The sequence below is a fragment of the Musca autumnalis genome, unplaced genomic scaffold, assembly GCF_047663935.1.
Source record: "Musca autumnalis isolate F117 unplaced genomic scaffold, ASM4766393v1 scaffold_1, whole genome shotgun sequence".
Lineage (NCBI taxonomy): Eukaryota > Metazoa > Arthropoda > Insecta > Diptera > Muscidae > Musca > Musca autumnalis.
In genome coordinates, this window is record NW_027411644.1 from 191128344 (window position 1) to 191140307 (window position 11964).

General features: G+C 34.1%; 1 protein-coding gene across 1 annotated transcript; it reads right to left on the reverse strand.

The window, feature by feature from the left end:
* Nucleotides 1-8157: 8157 nt before the first annotated feature.
* Nucleotides 8158-11584, reverse strand: LOC141388852 (uncharacterized). The gene is made up of 3 exons (XM_073959327.1): nt 11344-11584; nt 9684-11246; nt 8158-8536 (listed from the first exon to the last, which is right to left on the reverse strand). The coding sequence occupies exons 1-3, from the start codon at nt 11417-11419 to the stop codon at nt 8514-8516; spliced, it is 1662 nt and encodes a 553-aa protein (XP_073815428.1). The 5' UTR covers nt 11420-11584; the 3' UTR covers nt 8158-8513.
* Between the last annotated feature and the right edge of the window lie 380 nt (nt 11585-11964).

An 11964-nucleotide genomic window follows, 5' to 3' on the forward strand; every position in this document is an offset into this window, starting at 1 on the left:
ATTCCCACGTTTTCCATATTCTCAACGACGTGGGAACAGCAAATGATGGGAGCTGGAATTTCGAAATTCGAAATCAGTTACACCAAATTATTATAGCATACTTTTGGGGGGATGTAATTTTGTTTTGTAATACAAAATGCCTATTTGCATTGAATTCGCGGTTTTTGAATTAGATTAGCAAAGCACAACTCACTTAATTCAACAACCGTGCATTGATTTATGGATTTTTTAAGTGAATGGAGTCAACGATGTGTGGTGTTGTTCTAATAAGCACATTTTCTTCAGAATTTGCGAATTGGTGTAAGCATTTTTTTAATTAGTAGGCAAACATAAGTTTTGTGTATAAAGTAATAGGAATTTTTAAGTTTGCAACGAATTTAAAAATTGTATGTTGATTCGGAATAATTTTTATCGCTAGTTTTACTTATTCCTAATGATCGCTAGAACTCGTATTTTGCATATTTTTAAAAAAATTCAAAAAGAAAAATTCGGATATTTTTCTCGATTATTACATATTTCAGAAAACGTATCTCAAAAAAATAAATAAATAAAATACGTTTTTGATTGAATCTAAAACTAAAACACATGCCCTTGCAAAATTTCAAGCTTCTACGTTCAAAAATAACGATCCTATTCAAGAAAAGGCATTTCGGAAAATGGAATAGCATTGCAATAATTTAGCATATATGTATGTACGTTTGTGTGATAGTTGTCGTGTCGTTGAGGAGACTAACACGTTTTCAAACGAACGTTAGTCGTCTGATTTAAAAAACCCGAAGGTTATACTACGAAAATGAATAAAAGTTGTAAAGATTGTATATATTATGGTTATTTTCCAATATATTTTAATAATTATTGCCAAAAATTCTTTTGAAATTGATTTGTTTTTACTTGCTGTGCTGCGTTAACAGAATCAACCATGACTCTTTTTCTCGTATTTCAATACATATGGTCTGTTCCAGAACTGCAAAAATCTACTAATTTTTATTACTTTTTTTGTTTTATTCGATAACATAAAGGAAAATTTTTTATCGGTGTAAAACATGTTAGATTCTTGCAGGTTTTTGTATCATATAAGAATATGCAAAATCCGAAATCTACTAATGGCATATTTTACAGTACATTTTGTATGCTTTTATTAAGCAAACACATGGCGATTATAAATATTTGCAATAATTTTGTCGTGTAGATGTCTTAAAATATGAAATTTCATAAAAATATGAAATTTCTTGAAATTTTTTTTCAAACTCCCACACTGTTTGCTGGGGAGATTTTTCCCACAAAAAGACACAAAATTCTCCCACAATTCAAGATAGAGAATGTATACTTTTTTCCCATGGGAACAAATTCCCAATTCGAACTTCATTCAGAATGAGGGGATATGGGAAATGGGAAAAAAACTCCCACAAAATTTTATTCAGATGGCGCAAGCAATATATTAAAAATAGGGGGGAAAACTGGTTGTAATAAGGGGGAAAGCAGGGTTCGTGAATTCACTTTTGATTGTTGATTAGGGGTTCGTGAATTTGTGTTCACTCAATGTGGGAATGGGAAAAAATTCCCAACTCCCATGCGTTCAGAATAGGGCTGATAATTTATTTGATCTGAATAACATACTACGCAATGTTGATGTCATAGAAAATAAAAAACACAACTTTTTGGGTGAATATTTAAATATATTTCATCACTTTATTATTTTTCTTAACTAACAAAACTATGCGTATATATAAAGTTTTAGTAATAAAAAAATCTAATTAAAAAACCGAGGGAAAAAAACAATTCATTGGAATTATCACACGTATGTATATAGAAAAATACACTAAATATAAATTATTTTACAACAGTAATAAAAAGAGGGGAGTAGGAAATAATTTTTCAGGGAAATACACAAATAATGGGGAATTTAATTTGTTTTTCTTCTCTAAATAGAAGAAAGCAACATATAGTCAGTACCATTGAAATCATTGTTTCACAAATGATTGACATCATCTCCATTAGTATGGGTCGGTGTTAATGGGAATGGGGTTGTTAGATAGAACTATGAACATAATCCTGTAGTAGTTATTTAAGCTTTAAATATTAAAAATTACGCCAAAGCTCTTATCATCTTAATAGTAATTCTCCATTTGGGTTATTTTATCAATAGTCATATAGGACTTAATGATACATGTAAGATACCCAGTTTATAATATTATAGTACAACAAATGTTTAAAGCTAGATGATGACAGATAATATTTTGTAAGTAAAAAGACTTAATTTAATGTTTGAATGTTATTTTTATTTTTAATGTATGTACCTATATGGTTTTTATTTGTTCGTAGAGATTCTTAAAATCTAATATGAGTTTGAGTTTTTGTATCACATTTAATTATACTTTTAATTGTTACTAATGGATAATAACAATTATGGTTTTTATCTTATTTTCTATTAATTGTATGAATATATTGAAGAATAAAACAACTAACTTATTTTGGTAAGAAATTTATTCAGTTAGCAAGGCTTGTGAGTTATTTTATAATAGCTAGAGGTATATATTTTGGGGTAATGCATATTTTTGTTATTCCATTAGAGTAATATAATATTTATTTATGCATACATATGTATGTATGTATTTTGCTGTAAACATCACATTTATTTTTGCTCACTAATTTAGTGATTTATTTTGAAACATAATTTAATCTGAAAGAAAATATACTTAAATCCCTAAAAATTCTTTTATGTTTTTGTTGATATATAATTCATAATTTATGTAATTAAAATGCAAAATGATCGAAAAAGACAAAATCTAGGGAGAAGAAGAAAAACATGTAACTAAACAAGTAGAAGAGGATATAGCCAGTGTTATATCGTTTACTAGTTTTAGGCCGCAAAGTATTACTGCAAGTTGTTGTTTTAAGTAGTTTAACATTAAAATTTGCAAAAGTCGTATAACTCATAAACGTATAGGTCAAATTTAGAATACAACGTTATCAAAAATATTATAAAACAAGTAAAAAAGTATCAGTCGGCTTTGCCGACAGAGATATACCCTCAGCCTGCGTATATTGAAACAATTTTTTTTCCATATTTGAACCTGATCTATATCTGGTATATATATTAGGATGTGTAAAGTATAGACCAATTCGGCCACTCCCTTCAAGAGTTACCGTACGAACAATTTTTCCGAACATTTTTGAACTTTTGTGGGGAAGGTACCTGAAGGAGTGGACCGATATGGCTTATCTTCAAACTTAAACTATGTTTGGACAAAATATTACTAAGGCCATATTTTGGACCGAATCGGCAGATCCGTTCGAGAGTTATCTTGCTCTCCAACCACCTCACACGGTGTCATAGGGGTTTTTTGCAACTTTCATGCTATTTTCTCAGGAAGTATGGACTTGCCCCTGATGAAACTTGTACCGTCGTATGAAGGGCAGTGAATACAAGTTGCTAAAACAAAAATCAAAGCGATTCGAGAGATGGCCCTAAACTGAACTTTTCCGAAATTTTGTGTGGGAGGTACCCGAAGGAGTGGACCTATTGAGACCATATTGGAACCTCATATTACTCTGGTAGAAAGTTTACGATGTACAAAGTATGGACCAAATCGGTCACTCCCTTCAAGAGTTATCGTGCGCACAAACATTCCGAACATTTTCGAACTTTTGTGGGGGAGGTATCGGAAGGAGTGGACCGATGTAGCTCATCTTCGAACTTAAACTAAGTTTGGGCAAAATATTACGAAAGCCAAAATTTGAACCGAATCGGTTCATCCGTTCGAGAGTTATCGTGCGCTCCAGCCAGCAGGACAGACAGACAGACGGACAGACAGACGGACGGACATGGCTAGATCGACTCCAAATTGTCTGAAACACATTTCACCCAAACATACTTGGGGTCTAAAACCATTATTTCGATGAGGCACATTTTTATCGTATCAAAGTGTATATACCCTCCTTAGCCTAAAGGCTGAGGGTATAAAAATGATGTTACTTGGGTTATAACAATTTGTTTGTAGATCTACTATACACAATGTGATCTCTGTGAACTTAATTTAAAAAGGATACAGTGTTGTACTGCATTGCGGTGAAATGTTTTGTTTGTTCGGAAGAGATACCCAAAAGATTGGGCATTTTTCGGACATAGCCTAAAATTGGCAGAAATATAACGATATGCAAAGTTTGGACTAGCTCGGCTACTCCGTTCCAATGTTGTCGTGTGCACTAAGCCACTACACTTGGTGGCCTTAGGATTTTTACAACTTTCGGGCCCCTTTCTTAAGAAGTATAATCTTACCCCTGAAAAAAAATTTACTGTCGTAGAAGAGGGGGCCAGGGCTGCCTGTTGCAAAAAAATCAAAGCGATCTGAGATCTAATCTTAAACTGCATTTTTTTTTTTTTTTTTGTTTACTTTTTACCACTTCACATATATCCGTGTTGGGCCTCAGGTGGGCTTTTGCTAACGCTATGACTACAAAAAGCTTTCTATTGCTGAGAAGCATGGATCCATAGGGATTGGTCCCCTCAAATTCTTGCTCTTACTACTCTCCTTCGACATGAGATAGCGACATATTATCTAAGTTGAATTATTTCTTGCCTAAATATTAAGTTCTTTGTCCGAGCTTCAAGTCCATCCCCAATGATAGAACATGATAGGCAGAACCCATCTCAATTTCTAGTACTTTCTTCGTTAGCAAAGCTGTTGTGCCGAATTGAATTAGCCAACTCATAATAGTTTGAGACGAATACCCGTGTCATGCACTCATAATGTCAATACTGTCATATATGAAGGTTGTAATCTATCGGGTATGGTCTGTGACACACTTCACCTTTCACTTCACGCCTCAAGCATTTTGTTTTCCCTATTTACGCTTACTTTTTGGAATATTTTATGGACGGACTAGGGTTTACTCTTCTTTTTATATACCCTAATGAATCTTAGCCCTCAGATGTTCGCAAAAAATAGGAATAAATAGGGTGAACAAAATGCTTGAGTCGTGAAGTGAGATGTGAATTGTGTCTCAGAACATACCCGTATAACTCAAGGTCCCATCCCTCATTAAACACGTAAAAGGCAGCCTATGTTTATTGAAACTTGCATCTATGGACAGATCGAATATCGAATATTTAGGGGATTTCAGATTTTTTTTCACCGTTTTTAGGAGTATGAACTCGTCGACAAAAAATACAAACTTTTTGGATTAACGATTTTGGAAATTCTGAATAAATAAGCGGATATTTTGCAAATAAAGTTGGTTTAAAGCGCAAAAGAATTGCGAAGGAGATACCTGTAGGAATGGACCGACATAGCTCTTTTAAAAGCCATTCGTTTCGTTAATGCGCCATCAATCATTTTAGTTGATCGCCGTAGGGTTTTTGGCTGTTGGGTCATTATGTCAGGAAGCGCGGATTTGCCAAGGAAAAATATGTATTACTGTAATCAGAATTACAAGGCTAACCTCAATAATTCCACGGCAACGGATTCTTTTGTACCAGACTGACCCGATGGAAAATTTAAACCACTCCTCGAACATGCCCTAAATTTTATTTTTGTGAGGGAGGTACTCAAAGAAGTTGTCCGAAGTATGGACTTTCGCCCGAAAAAATTGTCACGGTACGCCTGAACCAACTGCTTAATCCTGGGAATTTTATATGGATTCTGAAACTACATTGTTCATAGATGAAAAAAAATCGCGGGAGCGTTTTTTAAATAAAACGCGATCAAATTTCACATTTTTAGGGGTTTCTAGGTTTTCACGACTTTGCTTGAAAACCGTAAGTCCTATCGAAATGGAACTAAAAATGTGTTGTAGTAGTGAAAATTCTCTACAAGTCTGACCATTATGATATTTACATAGGTTTTACCATTTTTGAGATATAGAATTTAAAATTTTGACAATGCACTGACTGTATCATATAAATGACATGAACGGGAAGCTTTTGCGGATTTTGAAACAGCAATGTTCATAGAAGAAAAATCCAAAAACAAGAAGAAATCGCTGGTTTTTGGGTTTTTCCAAAAAGTGGGGTTTAATTTGATATTTGCGAAAAAGGTAATGTATCTGTCCGTTCCTATATGAATTTTCGAACTTGATTTACGTTTGGAAGAAACATATGGGTTATCTGCAAAAGTTGGACCATATCGGATAGTTTTTTAAAAATTCATTGTACGCAGCATTCATATTAGTTAGTACAAATTTTGGACCAAACCGATTACTGATTTAGGAAGAAGAAAGACATAGTTGCATCTGCTACAAATGGTCTGAAACTGATTTGATCTAAACATATGCGATGTCTAACAACATTCTTTTTATGAATGAAAAAAGTGTACATTTGCATGTACGACACACTAAACCTTTTCCACTGACCTGCTAACTGCAGTAGCTTTGTGGTTATAGACAATCACAGCAGCCACATTCCTAGAACTGGAGATGCACCCAGAACCAGACTACAACAAAATTATTCTAAAACCTCTCAACTATCCCTCATATGATAACTATACAAAAATGTATGTGGACATATCCTAGACTCAATTCATAATCCAGAAGAATTATTTCACAACTCTGTATAATTCACTTTCCAGCAAACCAAATGTCTGATGTCCGATACGTCTGAACTATTTCGGAAGCAAAGTCGTTCAGATTTCGTTCTCCGATTTCTAAACGATTTTTCGGAGAGGAAATAGTTCAGATTTTGTACCGATTTCGGAACGATTGTCGGAAAGTCGAAAAATTTTCTTTCCGAATTTTCCAAGGGTTTTCTTCAGATTTCGTTACGAAATCGGACCGAAATCGATCCGATGACGCTCCGACATTTCGTTCCGAAATTATGTCAACCACTTCATACAACTTTCGTTAATATATCGTTACGATTTCGTTTCAGATATCGGACGTATCGTCCGAATTTTGTTCCGATTTCTTTACGATGTCGGTACGATTGGTTTGCTGGGTTATTACCTCCTTCACAGAGTCTGAAGGGTGTATACGGGATACAGTACGTCACCACGTACATATTTGAAATGATCAAGAAACGTAAACGAGGTTACTTTACTCTTCGGTGTTTTGAAACCACAATTTTTTATAAAACAAAATGTGCTCAAAACATGCAAAATCGCCAAATGATTTTATATGAGTCCTATGCCAACATTGAACATTTTTGCAATTACTTCTCTACAGCTCGAAAAATCGTATGAAGATAAGAGGCTTGAAAGAAAAACGGCAATTTTTTGTACCTGTTTTACTCTTGTTCTATTTCACACAATTACAGGATGGTAGCAATGCCCTGAAAACCAATCGTACCGACATCATAACGAAATCGGAACAAAATTCGGACGATACGTCCGATGTCTGATCCGAAATCATAACAATATCTTAACGACATCGTATCGATTTCTTAACGAAATCTGAAGAAAATCCTTGGGAAATTCGGAAAATTCTTTCCGACATTCGTTCCGAAATCGAAACGAAATCGGTACATAATCTGAACTATTTCCGCTCCGAAAAATCGTTTAGAAATCGGAACGAAATCTGAACGTAGTTGCTTCCGAAATTGTTCAGACGTGTCGGATATCGACATTTGGTTTGCTGGGTGGATACTCTGATTGAAGTGTCTAATAACAGCTGTGCATACGTTCCATCTAGAAAAACCTACTCTCGTTAATCCCCAACCAGGCCTCTACCTTTTTATAGTTATTTGAGATATTCTCATCAGAAGTTATGTTTAACTATTATAATAGAAATGTTTGCATACCCAAGTAAAAATCGTATACTCAATAGAATATCACCCATGCAAATTCTAAAGGATCCGAAATTTCAGAAGTGTTTTATGTTTTGGTTAATTTATGCTATCGTATAAAAATATAAAACATCGGCTGCTCGTGTTTCATAGCGATTATTAGCCATAGCCGCAGAACATCATTGGTTGATTTTCAAAGTAATGCTAACCACTTTTTACGGTACTTTGACAGTGTATAACGTATATATGTATAAGTGAATTCGAATTATAATTAATCTGACTAATTTGTCCTTAAAACCCCTAACACTCCTATGAACGTTGGTTATATTAAAAGTGCCTCTTCACCTAACCATTCTATACAATCACAATCCTGATCTCTTTTTAGTTTACTAACTAACATGCACCAATTTTCTTTGAATTTCAAAAAAACAATTCCCTTCATTTACTATTATTTTGTTTCTTCCAGCTCATGTATATTTTCATTTGTAATGTTGTAATGTTTGTGGTGTTTTTGTTAAACTAAAAAAAAACAATAAGCGAGTCACAGTTAAAATTAAGGAAAATAAATTGAGAATGCATAAATATGTTACAAGGAATACTGCACTTAAATTCTACTAACAAAAATTAATATTAATAATAAAAAATAACTAAATCTATTCATAACAAAGTAACATGGCATGTGCATTGAATTCAATAAAAAAAACGTTTATATCATTCCTCGAAAAAATATCTGGTACTTCAAATTCATACTTCATTATTGGATTGGCATTAAGTGGACTTAGTTTACTTACTTCATCTATTGATGTTGTCGTCTACGATCTGTAAAGAAAACAAAAAGGGAAACATTTTAAATAAGCACGAAACAAGAAAGTATGAGGAGCTTCTGCTCGCTAAAATATACTCTATGGACTATTGGAACGCTATTATAGGCAAAATACTTAATTGACTCAATTTAGATTTAATATTGACTGTCATTAATTTTTGCTAATGTATATTATGCTTAGATCCAATAGCTATACCTTATACTTTCAGCCTTTTCAAATTAAAGGAGAAGATGAGAAAATTCACGGGGAATTTACGTTCAGAATAACCCCCAATGTGTTTACATCCCACTATGGTAAGCACCAAATCCCTTTCATACTATTTAGTTTCGATGGAACAATGTACTGCATGAGCAATTTGGAGGCGATACAGAAAAATGTGGTATCATGTAATGGGAATGGATGCTGCTTCTACACCTAAAATCATAGATTACGAATCTTCTGGGGTTAAGTCAAATTGTGAAAGCTAAAATGCTAATAGAAACTCATCAAATATGTACTCTGCAGCAGTAAGTTCTTGGCATGATAACCACTTCTGAAAAGTTAATTCTTCCGAAATATATAACCCAACAAAACTATAACGACAACTTCGAATGTTAAATAAAAAATTGTATTAAAATTAATAATTTTTATGTTGCCATCATCTCAATCATTGTTTCGATTATGTTCTGAGAAAGATAAGACAGTCTGTACAATACCCAAAGGCAATTTATAAACATTGAACCAAACATCGGGGTTCATATCGTTATCTTACCAAAAATGCATTTTTACGAGAAGCAATCTCTTGCATTAGTTTGTCGTTTCCACAAGCATATGTGGCTACTGCCACATGTAAGACACATGTGTCTTATGGACACTTAAGTTTGACTACCTACATCTTTCTATTATAAACAAATATAAATTATTGGTTGTTGAAAACGATTCCACTTGAGATTTCCTTCATTAATTATGTGGTTTTAAATTTCACGGTGTAGCGCATAACATGCACAAAAACACTTGTTCCACTACTAGTATGAAAATTCCCTAAAGGAATATTATTAAAGATTCATATATATTTTAATTTATCAGAATTTTATCATTCAAAAGATCAGCGAAACTTATTTATGTTAAAGGAAAAACTTCCAAATACTTTTTGATTTACTTACAGTTTGTATTGGAAGGGCTTAGGGCATGACTACTTGAGTGACGCTTAATTTTCGATTTCATTGATAGCGATGTTGCAGCTGTTTTGGGACTATCAACAAAAGTATCCTGCTCCTTCTTTGCTGTTTCTCCATTTAAGACAGGATCACTGTATGTTATAACTTTTGGTACTGGACTTTCACTCGAAACATCAATGTTATTATTCACAGGTAATGATTTATAACGTTGGAATGATGTGCGAGGTTTTTTACTTTGTGTAGCTTTTTCAATGATTTCATCCAAGGATACAAACCAATCGTCTGGACAATCATCTTCTAAGAACTTCATGTAAAATGAAGAACGTTTTTCTATGGTTGCTGGAGACGAACAGGATGTAGTTGAAGTGTTTGCCACTTCCGAGGAAGTGGTAATATTTGATGACGAGGTAGCCGATGGCTTATTATCTTTCTTTAATGACAGTGATGCTTTTGAACTTGGTTTGTTATCTTTAGTTGATGAAAAAGTTGATAGCTTATTATCTATCTTCGATGATGATGATGTTGATGAATAGGTTGATAACTTATTATCCGTTTTCGAAGATGATGATGATGATAGCTTATTATCCAGCTTCGATGACGATGATGATGATGAATAGGTTGATAACTTATTATCCATTTTCGATGATGATGTAGATGATAGCTTATTATCCAGTTTCGACAATGCTGGTGCAGTGCTGGAAATATTAGGAGTAATGATGTTCTTGTTTTTATTATTCGTTGTTTCACTTTTAGTAACCATTTTGGATTCTATTTCTTGCGTAGCAGCCAATAAGAAACAATCCTCATCAGAATCATTGAAAAAATCATCAATTGATTCTCCAACGCTGCAACTGACATCCATGGGTGATGCCATTTTAACTGTCGAAGTTGTGGTCTGTGTGTTACTGATTACAGTATCACCTGTAAACGCCGTAGTTGTCGTCGATGATGAAGATGAAGAAGTGACGGTTTCACATTTCTCCACACCACTGCCACCGCTTAGACTAGATGTAGATTTTTGCGTTCCAGCGCTTTTAAGTTGTTCCTGTAATTTTGCACACCGCTGTTTAAGCTTTTGATCTGCCCGTGTCTTTTCCACCTTTCTCATTTGCTGTTCTCTCATTGCATCGTAGGCCATACGTTCTCGGGTGCGCGCATTCGTTATTTCTGTGCTACTGGAACCAGCCGAAGTAAAGCTGCTATCTGCAGCATATGCAGAATCTGGTGTTCTTGAGGACAATTCCTCTTTGGAGCCAGCAGAATATCGACTCCATTTCCAACCAACTTCAGGACTATCAATGGCCAGTGTTTGAGATAAAAGACATGACGGAGAAAAGCTACTGTCAAATAATTTCGGTGAATAGTCACCACAGTCATCCACATACATTCCCATTTTTTTGGGAGGTGGTGTACAACATTCTATCCCACCATCTGAAGATATTGAAATAATGGATGGTGATCTTGTTAGCTCACTTCTAATGGTCGTGGAATCACGACTATTTAAGGCACTATTTGAAGCAGCTGTCCTCTTAATGTTCTGTGGTGAGGCTGTAACCAACAATGAAGAAAACAAAACATTAAAATCCTTTACAGAAAAAAACACCCCTATAAATATTTGCCCAAGCAGGCAGGCATTTTTAATTACCACTGTGTCGTTTATTGTTTAAGCGTGTACTCAAAGATAACGAAGACCTCCGTTGCAATTTTGGAGTATTATCCATATCGAAAATGGTGAAATATCACTTTTTCTGGTAGCTTTTCATTAATTTTATTTATTTAAAAGAATTTTAAAATCCAAAAACACTAAAGTTTAAACAATTCAGAGAAAACAAATGCGGGAAAAACAGATCAACAAGTGTGGCTTGTCGGCTTGTCAAATGTGTACTAAAAACATTTTAGTATAAAGCCGGTGTATACTTTTTCGTCGGCGATCACAAATAATCAACGGCGACAAACATGGTCGTTGTCTTTGGATTGACTAGCAATTAATCATGGTACAAATACACAGGTAGCCGCATCGGCAATTGTTGGTAACATAAGGTGTCAAAATTTGACATCAATTCAATGCAATTGACACCTTATGTTACCATCAGCTGGCTTGATAATGCTACCTGTATTATTGTACCATGCAATTAATTAAGATTACGTTTACATTAGCGCCTATGATCGTGATAATCGCTCTATCTTAATTTTGTGTCTTCGTTTACTTACAATTTGTACAAATTGTTACTGGATGTTGTTCGTTTACTCTACAGTACCATGCAAA